Source organism: Haliotis rubra, unplaced genomic scaffold (genome assembly GCF_003918875.1).
Source record: "Haliotis rubra isolate DU_JTF1 unplaced genomic scaffold, ASM391887v1 Scf70, whole genome shotgun sequence".
NCBI lineage: Eukaryota > Metazoa > Mollusca > Gastropoda > Lepetellida > Haliotidae > Haliotis > Haliotis rubra.
This window is the reverse complement of record NW_025767413.1, coordinates 544,250-559,207: the sequence shown is the minus strand read 5'-3', so window position 1 is coordinate 559,207 and position 14,958 is coordinate 544,250. Positions and strand designations below refer to the sequence as shown.

Here is a 14,958-nt window from a genome sequence, read left to right as displayed (position 1 = left end):
AATCTGTATCGAAACGTCGCACTCGCGAAATAAAGGAGTTGTTAACCATAAAATTTGTTTCTATATTGTACGTCTCAACTTCTAAAATGCCACTCAAACAAATGCCCATTTCTGGTGATATTGCTGGAATATTGTTAAAACAGGCGTAAAATAATAATCCACAGAATATGTTTGGCACATTCCTGTACCTGCTGTACCTCTTTTGACCCCATGAGTATTTTTACGACAGGGGCAAAGGGGTGCATGCAAATAAGGCTTATTTAGTGATATACATATGTATATCAATTCTGTTTTTCAACTTCTCAGCATTATGTATGCACAATGTTGTTGTGCATCTGTGATATGAATAATGATGTTACAAAAACCCATTTGAAGTCACTTTACCCATTATCCGTTACTGTTTGAACTTTCGACTGCGTGATACGATGCAAACTTTTTTCAGCAATCTTGACTGCGTCATAATGTTGGAAATTAATATGTTTGGGACGAAACTACGAAACATGAGGCTTGACGTCATATCTTCAGACATAGAGGGCAACTACCCCCAATGTCATGATGACTCTGTAACGCTGTCCGCAAGTAAGTGATAGAGCTGTTATGTCGTACATACATTTTTCAATTTTTATTGAACACACTTGTATCGATTGTGTGATTGTGACCTGGAGATAGCGGTGTGCGATACGGATCAGTATCTATACCTGTCCATTACTGTCAGTAAAAATCCATAAAACTTGCTAACTTCTGCTGTTACCCCATTTTTATAAATAATGTTTTTGTGACATGTATGCACGTTAAAGGCCATCTATCCCCCGACTGGGGTCCGATCTTCTGTGTCAGACACGTAATGTTTCCAGCAACTCCAAGGGGCAGCACGACCACGCACGCTGCCTTGTCAGAGCTAAACCTACTGCACGATGTCAATATTTCGGATTTTTACAAAACAGTGTGACTTCGACTACGACTACGCTTGTAAATATTTGTCTATAAGGACAAAGTTACGCAGTGGCAAATGTGAACGTATATTGGTCTTTAATATGGTTGCGTATGCTTTGTTTGTCAGTTGTGTCCGCGAGTATTCAGTATTAGTATTCAACTAATGTGTATTTTGTAAACAAAATAGATATTCCCGACAGTAAGTAAACCCAAATCTGGAACCAACAGCTGTTTCAGATCAGTTGAACTGTCGGTGCACTTGAACTAATACATAAACAGTCAACTATTGAAAAATACAGACAACTGCATATGGAAATATAATCATTTTATGTCAAGTCATCATCTATCGTCTGTGATGTGATCATTAATTATTAGATGACCGGAAGGTAGACGGAGACGGAGACGATCTACGCATGAGAGTTCATTACAGAAATGTTACATCCTATTTCCATTTGTCTCTTCCAGCGTTTAGTGATGGAGAAGTCATTATCGGAGAATTTTGTGGAAATTCGTCAACATCTCCAGTTGGTCCTACTATTCTAATGGATACATTATGAAATTGGTATTCAAAACTGGCAGTGATACCAGCGGAACGGGCTTCCGGCTCCGATTGTCTCCCAGTTCACGTAGAGGTATGTGCTTTGCTGCTAGAGGTTGTAAGTGACCTTTGGTAAACCCTTGCTTGAGAGATTGGTAGGCCTGGAATGTAAAAAAACCCAAACACTCACTATGTAGTTAATCTAGCATTCTAATTTTTGTAGACAACGATGAAACACCTTAAATATCATGAAAAGCACATTCTGGAATGTTTCAGTGCTTCCTCCTCCTGCTAAAGTTTGTGGTCCACGATTTCTCAATGCAACTACATATCCAAACTTTCTCCAGTCTCCAGGATACCCTGCGATAACTCAGAAGTAAGTGAACACTTCTTAACTTATATTTCTTATGAATGTATAACTTGCTTTAAGAAAAAGCCCCAAATACTAGAAATATATCAAAATCTTTAACATCAGTTGGTGTTCATATAAACATGATGTAAGTGGAATGCTTTACAATTATTAAAGAGGCGTTGAACCCGACTCACGAAGAATATTAGACAAAATTAGGTCAAATGTACTAAGACGGATGTGAACACATTGTAGACCATCACATCTAATCTTAAAGCGCTCACAAGGTTTATAGTTAAAATTGAAATAAACATTAAAGATAAACGACATAACATCCAGTTGGCAGTTCTTGGTTTCAGCGGGTTAGACTGTGTTTGGGTAATCACGGCGTCTGAACCTCAAATGATGGTGCGCATCGACGTCATTGACTCGGACGTACAGACGTCATTCGATTACCTCAGCTGCAAAGATAGCCGCGTCACAGCCTTCAATGGTAACCCAGCTGGCACACAACGTTTTCACAACGTTGTGGGAAGGTTGTAGATTGGTAACGTCATGACACAACGTTGTCACAACGTTAGTATATTACGTCATTTTATAACGCTATGTCACAACGTTACAGCAACTTTGCAAATTTACGTTCAGGAAACGTTATGCTTTGGGCTCCTCGCAACGTTAAAACAACGTTTCTCATAACTTGCCACGATAGAGTTTTCTGTAAAACTTTTCACTTTGAGATTATGTCTTCACTATTCAGCTACATCTTCAGAAAACCCATGACTAAACCAACATGCTCATTGACGAATAAACATTGAGGTGAATTTCTGCTTTGTTTCTTATATACTGTTCACTACAGGGAAAAGTATTCAACTATTTACGTTAAATACAACGTAAAATACGTTAGCATCAAATAACTTTAGCTTTAGGCGACGTAAAATGACGTATCACAACTTCAGGCCACAATGTTGGGATAACGTAAATAGGATTACACAGATTAACGTTGTAACAACGAAAGCATAATGTTGTGACAACGTTGCGCCAAGGGAGTTGTTGTACAAAACTGGTTATGGTTATGTGTGGTGTGATCACAATGTTCAGTTGCATACCAATTTTATCATATCCTTTACACAAAGAATGAAAGATATCTATTTCCAGGCTTGGTCGGAATCACTACTTCTATCCACAAAATGTTTATACTATAACCAATGGAAATCGGACATACGTTTTGAAGACTATTTAGCAAAAATCGGCGTAAAGAAGTTCCGTATAGCTCTCTCTCGTTTTCGTTGCTCTTCCCATGAATTATTTATTGAAACTGGCAGGTATGCAGGTATACAAAGAGAAATCAGAATATGTCAGTTATGTAATATGAGTACTGTTGAGGATGAACTACATTTTCTTCTAATCTGTCCTGCTTATACGACTCTACGAACAAAATACCTAAAGCCATACTATTATAAACATCCAAGTGTAAGAACATTAATTCCACTATTAACAGATACTACCACATCAATATTACAGAATCTGGCAATGTACATCTATTTCGCTATGAGATTAAGAAAAAGTATTGTTACAGAAAAGAATTTATAAATGATTTCTATCTACTCATGTAAACTCTAAATGTACTACAGGCCTGTGGCCTTTTAAGTACTGAAAAAAAGATTGATTGAACGTTGCGCCAACGTGAAATTGTTTGTAGGGAAGTAACTATAGCCACTGCTTAAGACTTGATATTAGCTGGTCTATTTGAGTCACATTACTGACTTCAAATGATTGAAATGAGTTTTTCAACTGACATCCAAACAGTAAAATAAAACAAAAAAAACCAACCAAATAACTCGTAACGATAACAGAAATCACACACGTGACTCACTCATCCGTTTTCAGCTTTTGTACCCGTTTTCGTACACACTACAATGTGATAAGTTTCTAAATGTTCTCATATGTCTCTATATGCAACATGAATGTAGACGTACATTGTCAGTGCACTCCGTGGTGAATTAGCATTTATTGTACTCTCTCGGCATACTTCTAAGAAGCACGTAAATAAAATATTTTCTGGTCAAATATAACTCGGTCTTAGCTTATACCATTGCTTGATTGTTCCAGGACCTTCCGTCTTTAGTAATACGATATTATTCTGGTGTGGTGTGTCAAGGCCGAGTCTCCAGAGTACAGGACCAGCTATGACAGTTCAGTTCACTACACAGAATTCAAATGAGAAGAGAGGCTTCAAACTGAAATATTTGGAAACAAATGGTAAGAAGCATACGTTTGTGTTCAAATTAGTCACAATCATTATGATCACATGTCATTCAGTATATAAATATGATGGTAATCCCATGAAACCATCCATCGTTCTCAAAATTTTCTAGTTGGTATGTATGAGTAATATTCAATACATGCGCACAATGATATTGATACCCGCTTCAAAGTCAAATGGCTTCACTCTTTCAGAGACATTTAGGTGCGGAGGAATAGTCAACGTTACCACAAATGAGGATACAATCTTGGGAGGGCCATATGGAGGGTAAGACCATGTTTATTTTTAGTTTATATATATACTATTGAAATAAAATCAATCTGTTGGTTTAGATTATGTTATATACTAATAATGTAATATACTAAAAATAGCGCAAAATGTCTAAATGTCTAAAAGATTGTGATATTTTAATATTCTAGTATACAAGACTGCCACTGGACTATACATGCACCAACAAACACAAACATTCAGGTTGATATCACTAACGTGGAAGGTCCCATCATCCGACCACCATGTCATTCGTCTTACCTTGAACTTTACGATGGTGAGGTTTATCTGTGAGAATGACGCTCGTATTTACAAATAATCACCGCCTAAAACGTGTCTTGCAAAGAGATCGTAGATCTTCTTTGGTCGATATTACAACTTTGTATTCTTGATACAGTTTTCATCAGTAACAGTTTTCCCAGACTCTGTTAAAGTTAACGTTCGCCTTTTTGTTATTACACAAGAGTGTCATGCAGATGTCAAACGTCTCAATTGGTATCAACAACGACAGAATCGAAAATGAAAGTATGCACTTTGCTTTGCAAATTGTTTTACATCTACAGGTAGTTTACCACTTTTAAGCATTTGTGTGTACCTAAAATGTATAACAAGTTAACAGTAATGAGTATTAAGTATGAAGTTTAGAATTCCACCAACAACTGTATCACTTATCCTTAATGTTATTATTTGCACTGATTCTTTTATGCATCTAGGCATCAATACTCTAGGTAACAATGGCTCCACTACTCCTGGGAAGTGGTGTGGGATATTTAGCAGTCAATACATCAGTTCAGGAAATATCATCACCGTCAGAGTGCACATCGAAGACTGGAGATATGATGGATTACAGCTGTATATCAGGGCTGGACACTTCAATGGTAATGTAAAATGCTGTAGACTGAAATCAATGTAGGTTTAACAACGTTTGGAACATTTCACATTTGTGACAGTGTTGTCAGGTTAGAGTTAGTAGAGAAACCAAATTAAAGCACCTTCTGGATATTTAACATTTTGCTGGTGCTGAAAAACAAAACTCACAATCAAGTGAATCAAAGATTCAAACTTGTGATTATCGGATAATCAAAACTAAGGGAAGCAACTCTTCATAACCAACTTCAGATACCCGAATGTATTGGACTATCTTCGTTGAGTTAACATAAAGCAGAATCTCAGTGCCGTGCTCGAGAAAGTGAAACCGTTTTCCTTCTTGTAATATTGGGCCCACCATGTCATACGGTTCCATTCAAAGGGTAATACTGGAGTAGTGATGAGTTTATGCAGGGATACTCTACAACAGGGATAGGTCACTCGCTTGCTTTCTTTACCATTTGTACTAATTAACGTGTGCCTCGTCATGCTCCAACGCACACAGTGACTTGGTTCGGTCCCAGCGCAACTTGGGCTGCGTTTAACAGTACTTCAGCCAGTGTATTGTATAGGTCGGAATTTTACAATGAATGAATGAATGAATTAAGAGCAAGAATTTTATGTGAATGAATGAAAGAAATTAAGAAAAAGAACAAAAGAAAAAGAACATATGTGAATGAATAAAAGAATAAATGATACACCACGGCCATCCCTCCCCAAACATGTTAAAGAAAGCAAAACTATCGGTAGAACACATGTTAACATCAGCTGTCCTTTTTATAAAAAATCTACTTTGAGACATCTTTTTACATTAGTAACTAATTCAGATATCTTATTGCATGTGTGGAATGACATGGGCATTGACAGAATGTTAACTGACACTGTCACAGACCCCTCAAGAACAGAAAGTTTAGAACTATCACAAAGCCTTGCAAACACCTTTCCAGTTTTGTCAAATACTAAGATCAACAAGAAAGAAAGAAGTTTTAGAACTATAACACTCAAGCATCACAAGCACCAATGGCGTATCAGAACAGATCGGCGATATGTCATATTTTTCACACACCTCAAATACACACTAACAAAAAAATAAAATAAAACTATCACTATTACTTGCAAAAAACTTTCACCTGATGGTATTTTCCCTCATAAAAATTAAAGGTGTATGTGAAAGATGTTTTAGAACAATAACTAGAAACACTCAAACAACGCCCTGTAGTATTTCAATGGCAGATCGGCGATATGTCATATTTTTCACACACCTCAAATACACACTAACATTTTTTTTTAAATTATAAAACTATTACTATTACTTGCAAACACCTTTCACCTGATGGTATATTCCCCTCATAAAAATTAAAGGTGTATGTGAAAGATGTTTTAGAACAATAACTAGAAACACTCAAACAACGCCCTGTAGTATTTCAATGGCAGATCGGCGATATGTCATATTTTTCACACACCTCAAATACACACTAACATTTTTTTTTAAATTATAAAACTATTACTATTACTTGCAAACACCTTTCACCTGATGGTATATTCCCCTCATAAAAATTGAAGGTGTATGTGAAAGATGTTTTTGAACACTTACTAGAAACACTCAAACAACGCCCTGTAGTATTTCAATGGCAGATCGGCGATATGTCATATTTTTTACACACCTCAAATACACACTAACAATTTTTTTAAATTATAAAACTATCACTATTACTTGCAAACACCTTTCACCTGATGGTATATTCCCCTCATAAAAATTGAAGGTGTATGTGAAAGATGTTTTTGAACACTAACTAGAAACACTCAAACAACGCCCTGTAGTATTTCAATGGCAGATCGGCGATATGTCATATTTTTCACACACCTCAAATACACCCTAACAAATTTGTTTTAGTTATAAAAATATCACTATTACTTGCAAACACCTTTAAACAAAAGGTATATTTCCCTTCTAAAAATTAAACGAATATGTGAAAGAAGTTTTTAGCGATATAAGTTAGTCTTTCTTCGCTGTGTACTGAGAATTGAAGCCAGTGAGCTACAACATGCCCACTTGAAACTTTACTACAAAGCTACTGTACTTATACTGACACTAATAACAAGTATTTGACTTAAAATGAAGTGACAGAATAGGTAACTTATCTTCTACATGTAGGTTTTCAGTTGTCACAACACTCAGCGTATGTAATCAGCTGTTGAAAATAAACCGGGCTCAATCTTAAAAACTACGCTGCCGCCATATTGGCTGCACTGGTCACGTGGCGAGCCGAGGCATAGCTTAGGAGCTTTCCGAGGAGTGACCACTCCCCCTTATAGAGTCTCCCTGGTTTATGCCATGAATCATGCAAGTACGAGACAATCTAATAATATGTTGTCTTGTCAAAATACACATTAAACCAAAGTTTATACATTTGCTTTCCAATCGTCTTAATATTTCTGCAGCAGCTGTATTTTCTGTTTCATTTTCAAACGATCATCATCGTTTTTATTATTTTTCAAATACAAAGTTGGGGTTGCTTTTTTTCCTAAACAAAGATTTGGTCGCTTAATGTTTTAATCCATTTCATTCAGCAGTGGATCCTGTCTTACCAACAGAGTAACCGAGTGCAATGTTCAACATGTTTATGCATGACACCAAAATTCCTTTGGGGTAGTAAAAATTGTATTCATGATTGTAAAATGATTTAATGTGTTGAATGAGTAGACTTTATTTCTGGGACTCTGGCTAGAATTGATCTTTAGCAACCCATGCTTGTCGTATGAGGCTGCTAACGGGATCGGGTGGTCAGGCTCGCTGACTTGGTTGACACATGTCATCGTATTCCACTTGCGTAGATCGATGCTCATGCTGTTGATCACTGGATTGTCTGGTCCAGACTCGATTATTTACAGACCACCACCATATAGCTGGAATACTACTTTGTACGGCGTTAAACAACTAACCAACCAACCAACCTACTTCATTTCTGGTTAAGTAATCCTTAAGGTATATCTCAACCAACTCCACGACCAGGGGACCTCCAAGTCGTTGGATTACTCATGATCCTACAACATTTCTTGAGGTCTTCCTCTGTTCTATCGATTTAATGAAATGACCTTCAAGATCTCAACATTTGAATCCGACAGGGCATATGCTGTACAAATTCGATAGAGGTATACCTCACCGTCAAGACGCACTACAGATACGTGCACATTGCAGGAACAGAACAGCGATTTTATGATGCCGTGCACAATTTTAGATATACAATTTATCTTTTCGTTATTTCAGTTTCATGTATATTTTGATTTCAGTTTCATCGAACGAAGTTCTTTCAGCTTATTTTGACAATACAATTCTTACGTCGCCAAATTATCCATTCGATTGCCCAAGGTATGTATTATCAAACGATGAGGTTTAAACATAGATAGAGAAGCAGTGATGAAACCACCTCAAACTGACAACCCGTCATGGTCTTGTATCAGCTATTGATAAAATGAAAGTATACATGGACTACTCATAAAAGGAAAACGAAAACATACACATGCTCAGATTACATTTACAAGTTCTGTCATTTATAAAACATTACAGTCAATAGGCAAGAAAATAATTATGATGGTGTCTTAGAACAAAGCTTGTAAACGCTCCAACAGTACTATATGTTAACTCCATGTGGGTCTAGGTATTCATGGACTCATCGATGATGTAAGCCTTCGGAGCGGTCGAATTCTTCAATAACACACATTTCAGTTGTTGTACGGTATTCAGCAGGTGATGAAGTGAAATGATTCATAAGCTTCTTACAGCTTCAGGTGACAATATGTACTACTAATACCTGATAATTATTACTGTGAATTCACAGTATCAACTGCCACACTCACAGACAATGGGTACACCATAAGTATTTGTTTTAGGCTCACAGAGTCTACGTGGAAGATTGAAGGAGGTGATAGAAACAGCTACATCAAAATCACCGTTCTGAAGTCAATCCTAGACAATTCTGATGGGTGTCGAATTGACTATATGGAAGCGTTTGATGGTATGACTGATCATTATAAACATCGCAACCAATATTCATATCTTTTTCAGCTTCATATAAAGTGCATACGTGTTTTCGTCATACGTAGAGCATGACATGGTAACCTGGCAACGAATATCCAGACTATAATTTGTGACTAACACTTGAATGTAAGCTTGTCGATATATACTATTGTTACGGTTTAGAAATTACTGAGATAAAAGGCTTGTGAGTCCCCTTTAAACCAGTAGAATAAAACACAAACGTGTTCATAATACTCAATTGTATATTGAATAAACAAGGTTACAATGAATGACGGTACAGAATTCTAATACAATAAATCGGATCACAAATCTAAGATATTCGGTCACAAATCTAAAACATTAACTCACCATACTCATGGTCCATCGTCCTCGTGGTTTGGTAGACTGTCAGTTTTACCTGAAGTCATGGCGATGCATACTATAGAAATGATCCCTAAAAGTATGATCAGTATGATCACCGAAACAGAACAAGTTCTGTGTGCTGGTTATGGTAAGGTGGTTATGTTCTCCTATGGGGGTACTCAGGAAAAGTACGGGTACTGTGTGCTGGTTATGGTAAGATGGTTATGTTCTCCTATGGGGGTACTCAGGAACAGTACGGGTACTGTGTGCTGGTTATGGTAAGATGGTTATGGTCTCCTGTGGGGGTACTGACGAACAGAACAAGTTCTGTGTGCTGGTTATGATAAGGTGGTTATGTTCTCCTAAGGTGGTTATGTTCTCCTAAGGGGGTACTCAGGAACGGTACAAGTACTGAGTGCTCTTGGATTGTCATCCTGAAACACAAAACAAAATCCATGTCGACACCACACGCACAGTCTGGTAGCAATGACACAGAATATATGACGGTATAAACAAAATTAGCTGACAATTGGCACGGATAACTCATAACTACGTTGTCAGAAAAGACGTATAAGTGTCCAAGTAGATAAGTGTCTTAGGCTCATGACTTTCATATCGCTTACGAAACCTTTGGGATGCTTTTGTAAATATAGTAGTATAACATCCGTGCTCGTGCATTTCCCTCAGGCGATCTAATCATCACACCAGGTTTACCTATTCATAACACCAAGTTTACCTAATCATAACCACTGGTTTAACAAATCATCACAGCCGGTTTACCTAATCATCACAGCCGGTTTACCTAATCATAACACCAGGATTACCAAATCATCACACCAGGTTTACCTAATCATAAACTCTGGTTTGCCCTATTACCAGGTTGACATGATGTGATATTACTGACATATAGTATGACCAGAAATTATTGAGAATTTTAAGAATATGTTTAATTGGATTTCTAGTATAAACAACCTTGACAAGCTATCAAGTGCTTGGTTTCATTCAAGAGAGACAACTCCCTTAATCCTTTTTCATTAGTTTGTAAAGAGTTATCCCCCTTTGTTTACCTGCTAGCAGACGACATTTTCAGTGATCCTCAGTATGGATGATTTAGAGAAGAGGAAGTTGAGTTTAGAGTATTATAACAAGGACATCAGATCAGCTAAAGTGATTTCAAGTAGAACAGGTATCCCTTTGTCCACTCTTTATCGTGTTTTGAAAAATATTGCAAATGGATATGGCATTGAGCACCAGGGAGGCGCAGGTAGGCCAAGAAAATTGACAGTGTGACAGGAGTCGGCTTGGTATTCTAGTTTCTAAAAACAAACGAAGGAGTTTAGAAAATTTAAGTCTGGATATGATTGATAGAGGAACTGTGGCTGTCTGTAAGGAGACAATTAGAACTGAGCTGCATGCAGTGGGTTGGCAGAAAAGTCGAGGAATTCCATCACCGATCATGAAACTTGAACAAAAGGAGCGAAGGTTGAACTGGTGCTTACAGCATAGAAATTTTAACTGAGACAATGTGATTTTCTCAGATGAAAGTTCTGTGTGGCTGTTTCCTAATACACTGAAATTCTGGACCAAACAAACTGAAAAACCTTTGTATCAGCGTCCCAAAGTACAGCCCGAAATTTAACGTTGGGGGTGGCATATCTGCTTTAGGGGCAACACCCTCTGTGTATTTGAAGGGAATATGAACAGTGAGCGGTACACAGATATTCTCGAGGGACATTTACTTCTATCTGCTCACGTGTTCTATGGAAATGTTTGGATTTTCCAGCAGGACAACGACCCAAAACATCGTTCAAAGCATTCACAGGCCTGGTTTCGGACCCAAAATATGACACTATTAGATTGGTTAAGCTATAGCCCTGACCTAAATCCGATAGAAAATGTTTGGGGACTTATGAAGGAAAGTGTCAATAAGAAAAATCTGACAAATATTGCTGAAATGAAAGAAGAGGTGGTCCGATATTGGGGCAGCATGGACCACGACTTACTAACTTCTTTGATCAGTAGTATGCCCCGCCGTATTGAGTAATGAGTGAAAAAATGTAATAAGTTACAATCTTTAAATTCTCAATAATTTCTGGTTGTACTCTACAAGGCAGCATTTAACCAAACTGCAACGTGCGTTACCAGCATCCCAACATGGCGGCAGGTAAGATCGCTTGGCGACTATCTCCCTCGAATGAGCAGCCGTATACAATCAAACTTATGACAGACAGACAGACAGTATTTATTCAGTAAAGAGGTCCTCGCCCATAATACAATCAGACTGACTTTGTGTTCTTATCAAATTTATGTAGCACACTGATAAACCTTGATAGTGCAAATATTGTGAATGCTCTGAATTTGGCTATTAATGTCTATGTGATGAAGAATAAGCACTTTTAAAATCGCGCGAGGATGTCGGTAACTCAACCGACATCCAGACATCCTCGCGCGATTTTAAAAGTGCTTATTCTTCAACACATAGACATTAATAGGCAAATTCAGCGCATTCAATGTATTTGCCCCACCAAGGTTTATCAGTGTGCTACATAAGTTTGATTGTATACAAGTGGAAGACTGCTAATTCGAGGGAAATAATCGCGAAGCGATCTTACCTGCCGCCATGTTGGGATGCACGTTACCAGCATCGACTTAGGTACAGTGATTAATGTAATTGACAACTAAATACGACTCTACCAGTGATCACTTAATCGGGTGGATCACTCCATGCTTTCGGTTTACTATTTCCACCTCCACTCGGGACATGGCTAACATTAAGCTAAGTGTCAGTATGGAATAATAATGCACTAAATTTGGAGAGTGGCCAAGTCTTCTTGTGCAACACGCTTTTGCGTTTAAGATGTCTCTTTGAGGTCTCAGAAACATCGGAAAGTGTAAGTGTGCTAGGTTTTATTACACTGAAACGCTGTGATGTAACGTCGCATTCAAGAGAAGTTCTTAATATGTTGTGTGGTTCTATTTGGGTTAGGCCCTGACTCCAATGCCCCCTCGCTTGGCCGCTGGTGCGGGGAAAGTACACCAACCAAAACCGGCTCTGCTTCTACAATGTACCTGAAATTCAAGTCTGATTCAAGTTACAATCTCGGCAGAAGATTCAAGATTCGCTATAGATTGGAATCTCGTTTGGATCCTACTGGTACGTTTCAAATAAAGTGATTTTTTGGTATTTCGTAGAAAATGTTAACAAGTGAGTGTTACTACAACCGCCCCTGTATCTTGTCCAAAGCATTACTGAACATTTGTTTGCGTTTATTTACCTTGGGAAAATGTGTGAATGTGGGCGATTTATCACCTTCACACTTTCATGTTATACTTTAAAGCCAAAGTTCACAACATGCCCATTTGATTATCTCCACAGGTACTGGTTTCTCGCTAGTTTGGCGAATTGTTGTGTGTTGTATTTCGGGCATAGTTGTGGTGGGAATGATCGTCATAACTATCCGGCTACGAGCCAATCGGAAAAGACAGCCACTGACAACCCAAAAATAACAGAAGCCATCATGGACACAACGTTATCCAGTCTCCAGTCTTCCCAGGACCGATTGCCACACAGAGATCAATCGCAGTTTATATCTTATGTCTAGTACTGTGCAGTGTATATAAATAATGGAGCTAAATTTACCTCAATCGTGTATATTGAAAATTTTATAATATGTCCATTACCTTCATTTAGTTTGGGGTCATTTTTCTTTCTGTATTGTTACAGATTAATATTTTCAATGTAATCAGTTTCCGTGTTTGTAATTCAGAGTGAGTGTCCGTTTAAATGACACTGGGTAGCTGTTGTGTACATGCTCCTTATCCTGGTCAAGGACAAAGCTCAATGCTCTGTAATCAAATGATATCGATGACTGCTTTACACTTCAAATCGAATCTGATCAAGAGGAAAACAATCAGCACATACTAAAGCTAACATGTGAAGCAACAAGATCACTTTTTGTAACATACTTGTGTTATGCATGATTCTACGTCTTCTTATGGAATGCATCATATATTGAATGTTTATGTATTGTTTCATTTATCTCCATACTTAATAGAAATGATAACATTTGTGTCTGCTTTGGTTGGTGAGAGGAGTGTGATTTTCTGTGTAGATTAATACGTCGATAAATAAAGATTTGTAAAAGAAACAGATCTTATGTTCACATATCAGAGACGGACGTTTGTTAGTGAGTGAGTGAATGAGTTAAAATTTTACATCGCATCGGCAATATTACTGCCATATAGCGTTATATTTTTACTGCAACTTCCAGGAAGGACATTCCTTGGATGAAGAGGGATGGCAACCAGAGCAGTTGACACAAACAGGTGTTTTATCACACAGGGTACTGTCTTCGCATGCTCCAGCACATCGTTGGCATGCTGCTGGGTTGTTGCAAGACTTGGAGCCGTGACCATATTTCTGGCAAGAATAACATCTTAATGGATTGGGGATAAAAGTATCAACCTTTAAGCTGCAATAACCTGCTTTCAGTGATTGTGGGTGTACTGGTACACAAAATGTGAAGAGATAGGTATTTGTTTGGAAGAGTTCATTGTTCCTTTTAGCAGTGAAGCGTTTGACATGAGTAACGCCTTGAGAATGTAATTCTGTGACAATGTCATGTTCACTCATGTCTGAAAGGCAACGTCCAACATCACGGACGATGCCTTTGCTATGATTTAATGTCCTGTGAGGGGACACCTCCACAGGAACATTAGCTAATAATGTGGTTTTTCGGAGAATCCTTGCATTCAATTAGCAAGGAACCAGATCGCAACTTTTTGATTTCTTTCACCTCTCCAGCCAAACCCTCTATGCCCTTTGATACGGCAAAGGGATTTAACTTGAGAGGGCCTCCATCAGGTGCACACATTACCAGGAATCGAGGCCAATTATCAGGGTTGGTGAAAGTTGTTTGGACTTCATCTTCTGAAGACGACGAATCGTCAGATTCGTGTGTACGTTTTTTTAGTGGGGGTGCCATGGTTGAAATTCACCCTCCTAGCTCCCCACTCACCATAGAGTGTCAACAAAGACGATGTCTCATGTCTGTGGATCTCCAACAGACGACACCAAGGATACTAGGAGGGTATACTCAAGCAGGAAAAATCTTGAAAAGATAAGTCCTACCGGATTGGCCCATGAGCCACCGCCTTCTGGCATAGGACTCTAGGCAAAGTAACAATTCAATAATTATGTTTTCAACAAAAATTTATCGCCAAGACTATACAGTATATTTTGGAACAAATCAAAATTTGTGCAAAATATTTACCATGCACAGGGCTTGGCGTGACCAGCCGATTGGTTGAACCGGGCCCATTCAACCACCCGTCTAGGTGCAGTAAGGGCCGAAGTGGTG

The 14,958-nt window shown here is 38.1% G+C and overlaps 1 protein-coding gene and 1 pseudogene across 1 annotated transcript; one reads left to right on the top strand and one right to left on the bottom strand.

The window, feature by feature from the left end:
• The first annotated feature begins 461 nt into the window (after positions 1–461).
• LOC124258740 (cubilin-like) lies at positions 462–13,746 on the top strand. The gene is made up of 11 exons (XM_046692822.1): positions 462–579; positions 1,748–1,847; positions 2,180–2,313; positions 3,930–4,079; positions 4,278–4,350; positions 4,503–4,627; positions 5,064–5,228; positions 8,509–8,587; positions 9,109–9,233; positions 12,585–12,752; positions 12,975–13,746. Exons 1-11 carry the CDS (start codon positions 462–464, stop codon positions 13,103–13,105), a joined length of 1,368 nt encoding a protein of 455 aa, XP_046548778.1. The 3' UTR covers positions 13,106–13,746.
• LOC124258846 lies at positions 9,603–9,705 on the bottom strand (annotated as a pseudogene).
• Positions 13,747–14,958: the final 1,212 nt, after the last annotated feature.

What these genes read in the sequence shown, in the direction of transcription:
- LOC124258740 (XM_046692822.1), top strand. Translation starts at nt 462, where the DNA reads ATGTTGGAAATTAATATGTTTGGGACGAAACTACGAAACATGAGGCTT. An exon ending in TTGGGAGGGCCATATGGAGG is followed by an intron (nt 4,351 to 4,502) that starts GTAAGACCATGT and finishes TTAATATTCTAG; the next exon opens with TATACAAGACTGCCACTGGA. An exon ending in TTACCTTGAACTTTACGATG is followed by an intron (nt 4,628 to 5,063) that starts GTGAGGTTTATC and finishes TTATGCATCTAG; the next exon opens with GCATCAATACTCTAGGTAAC.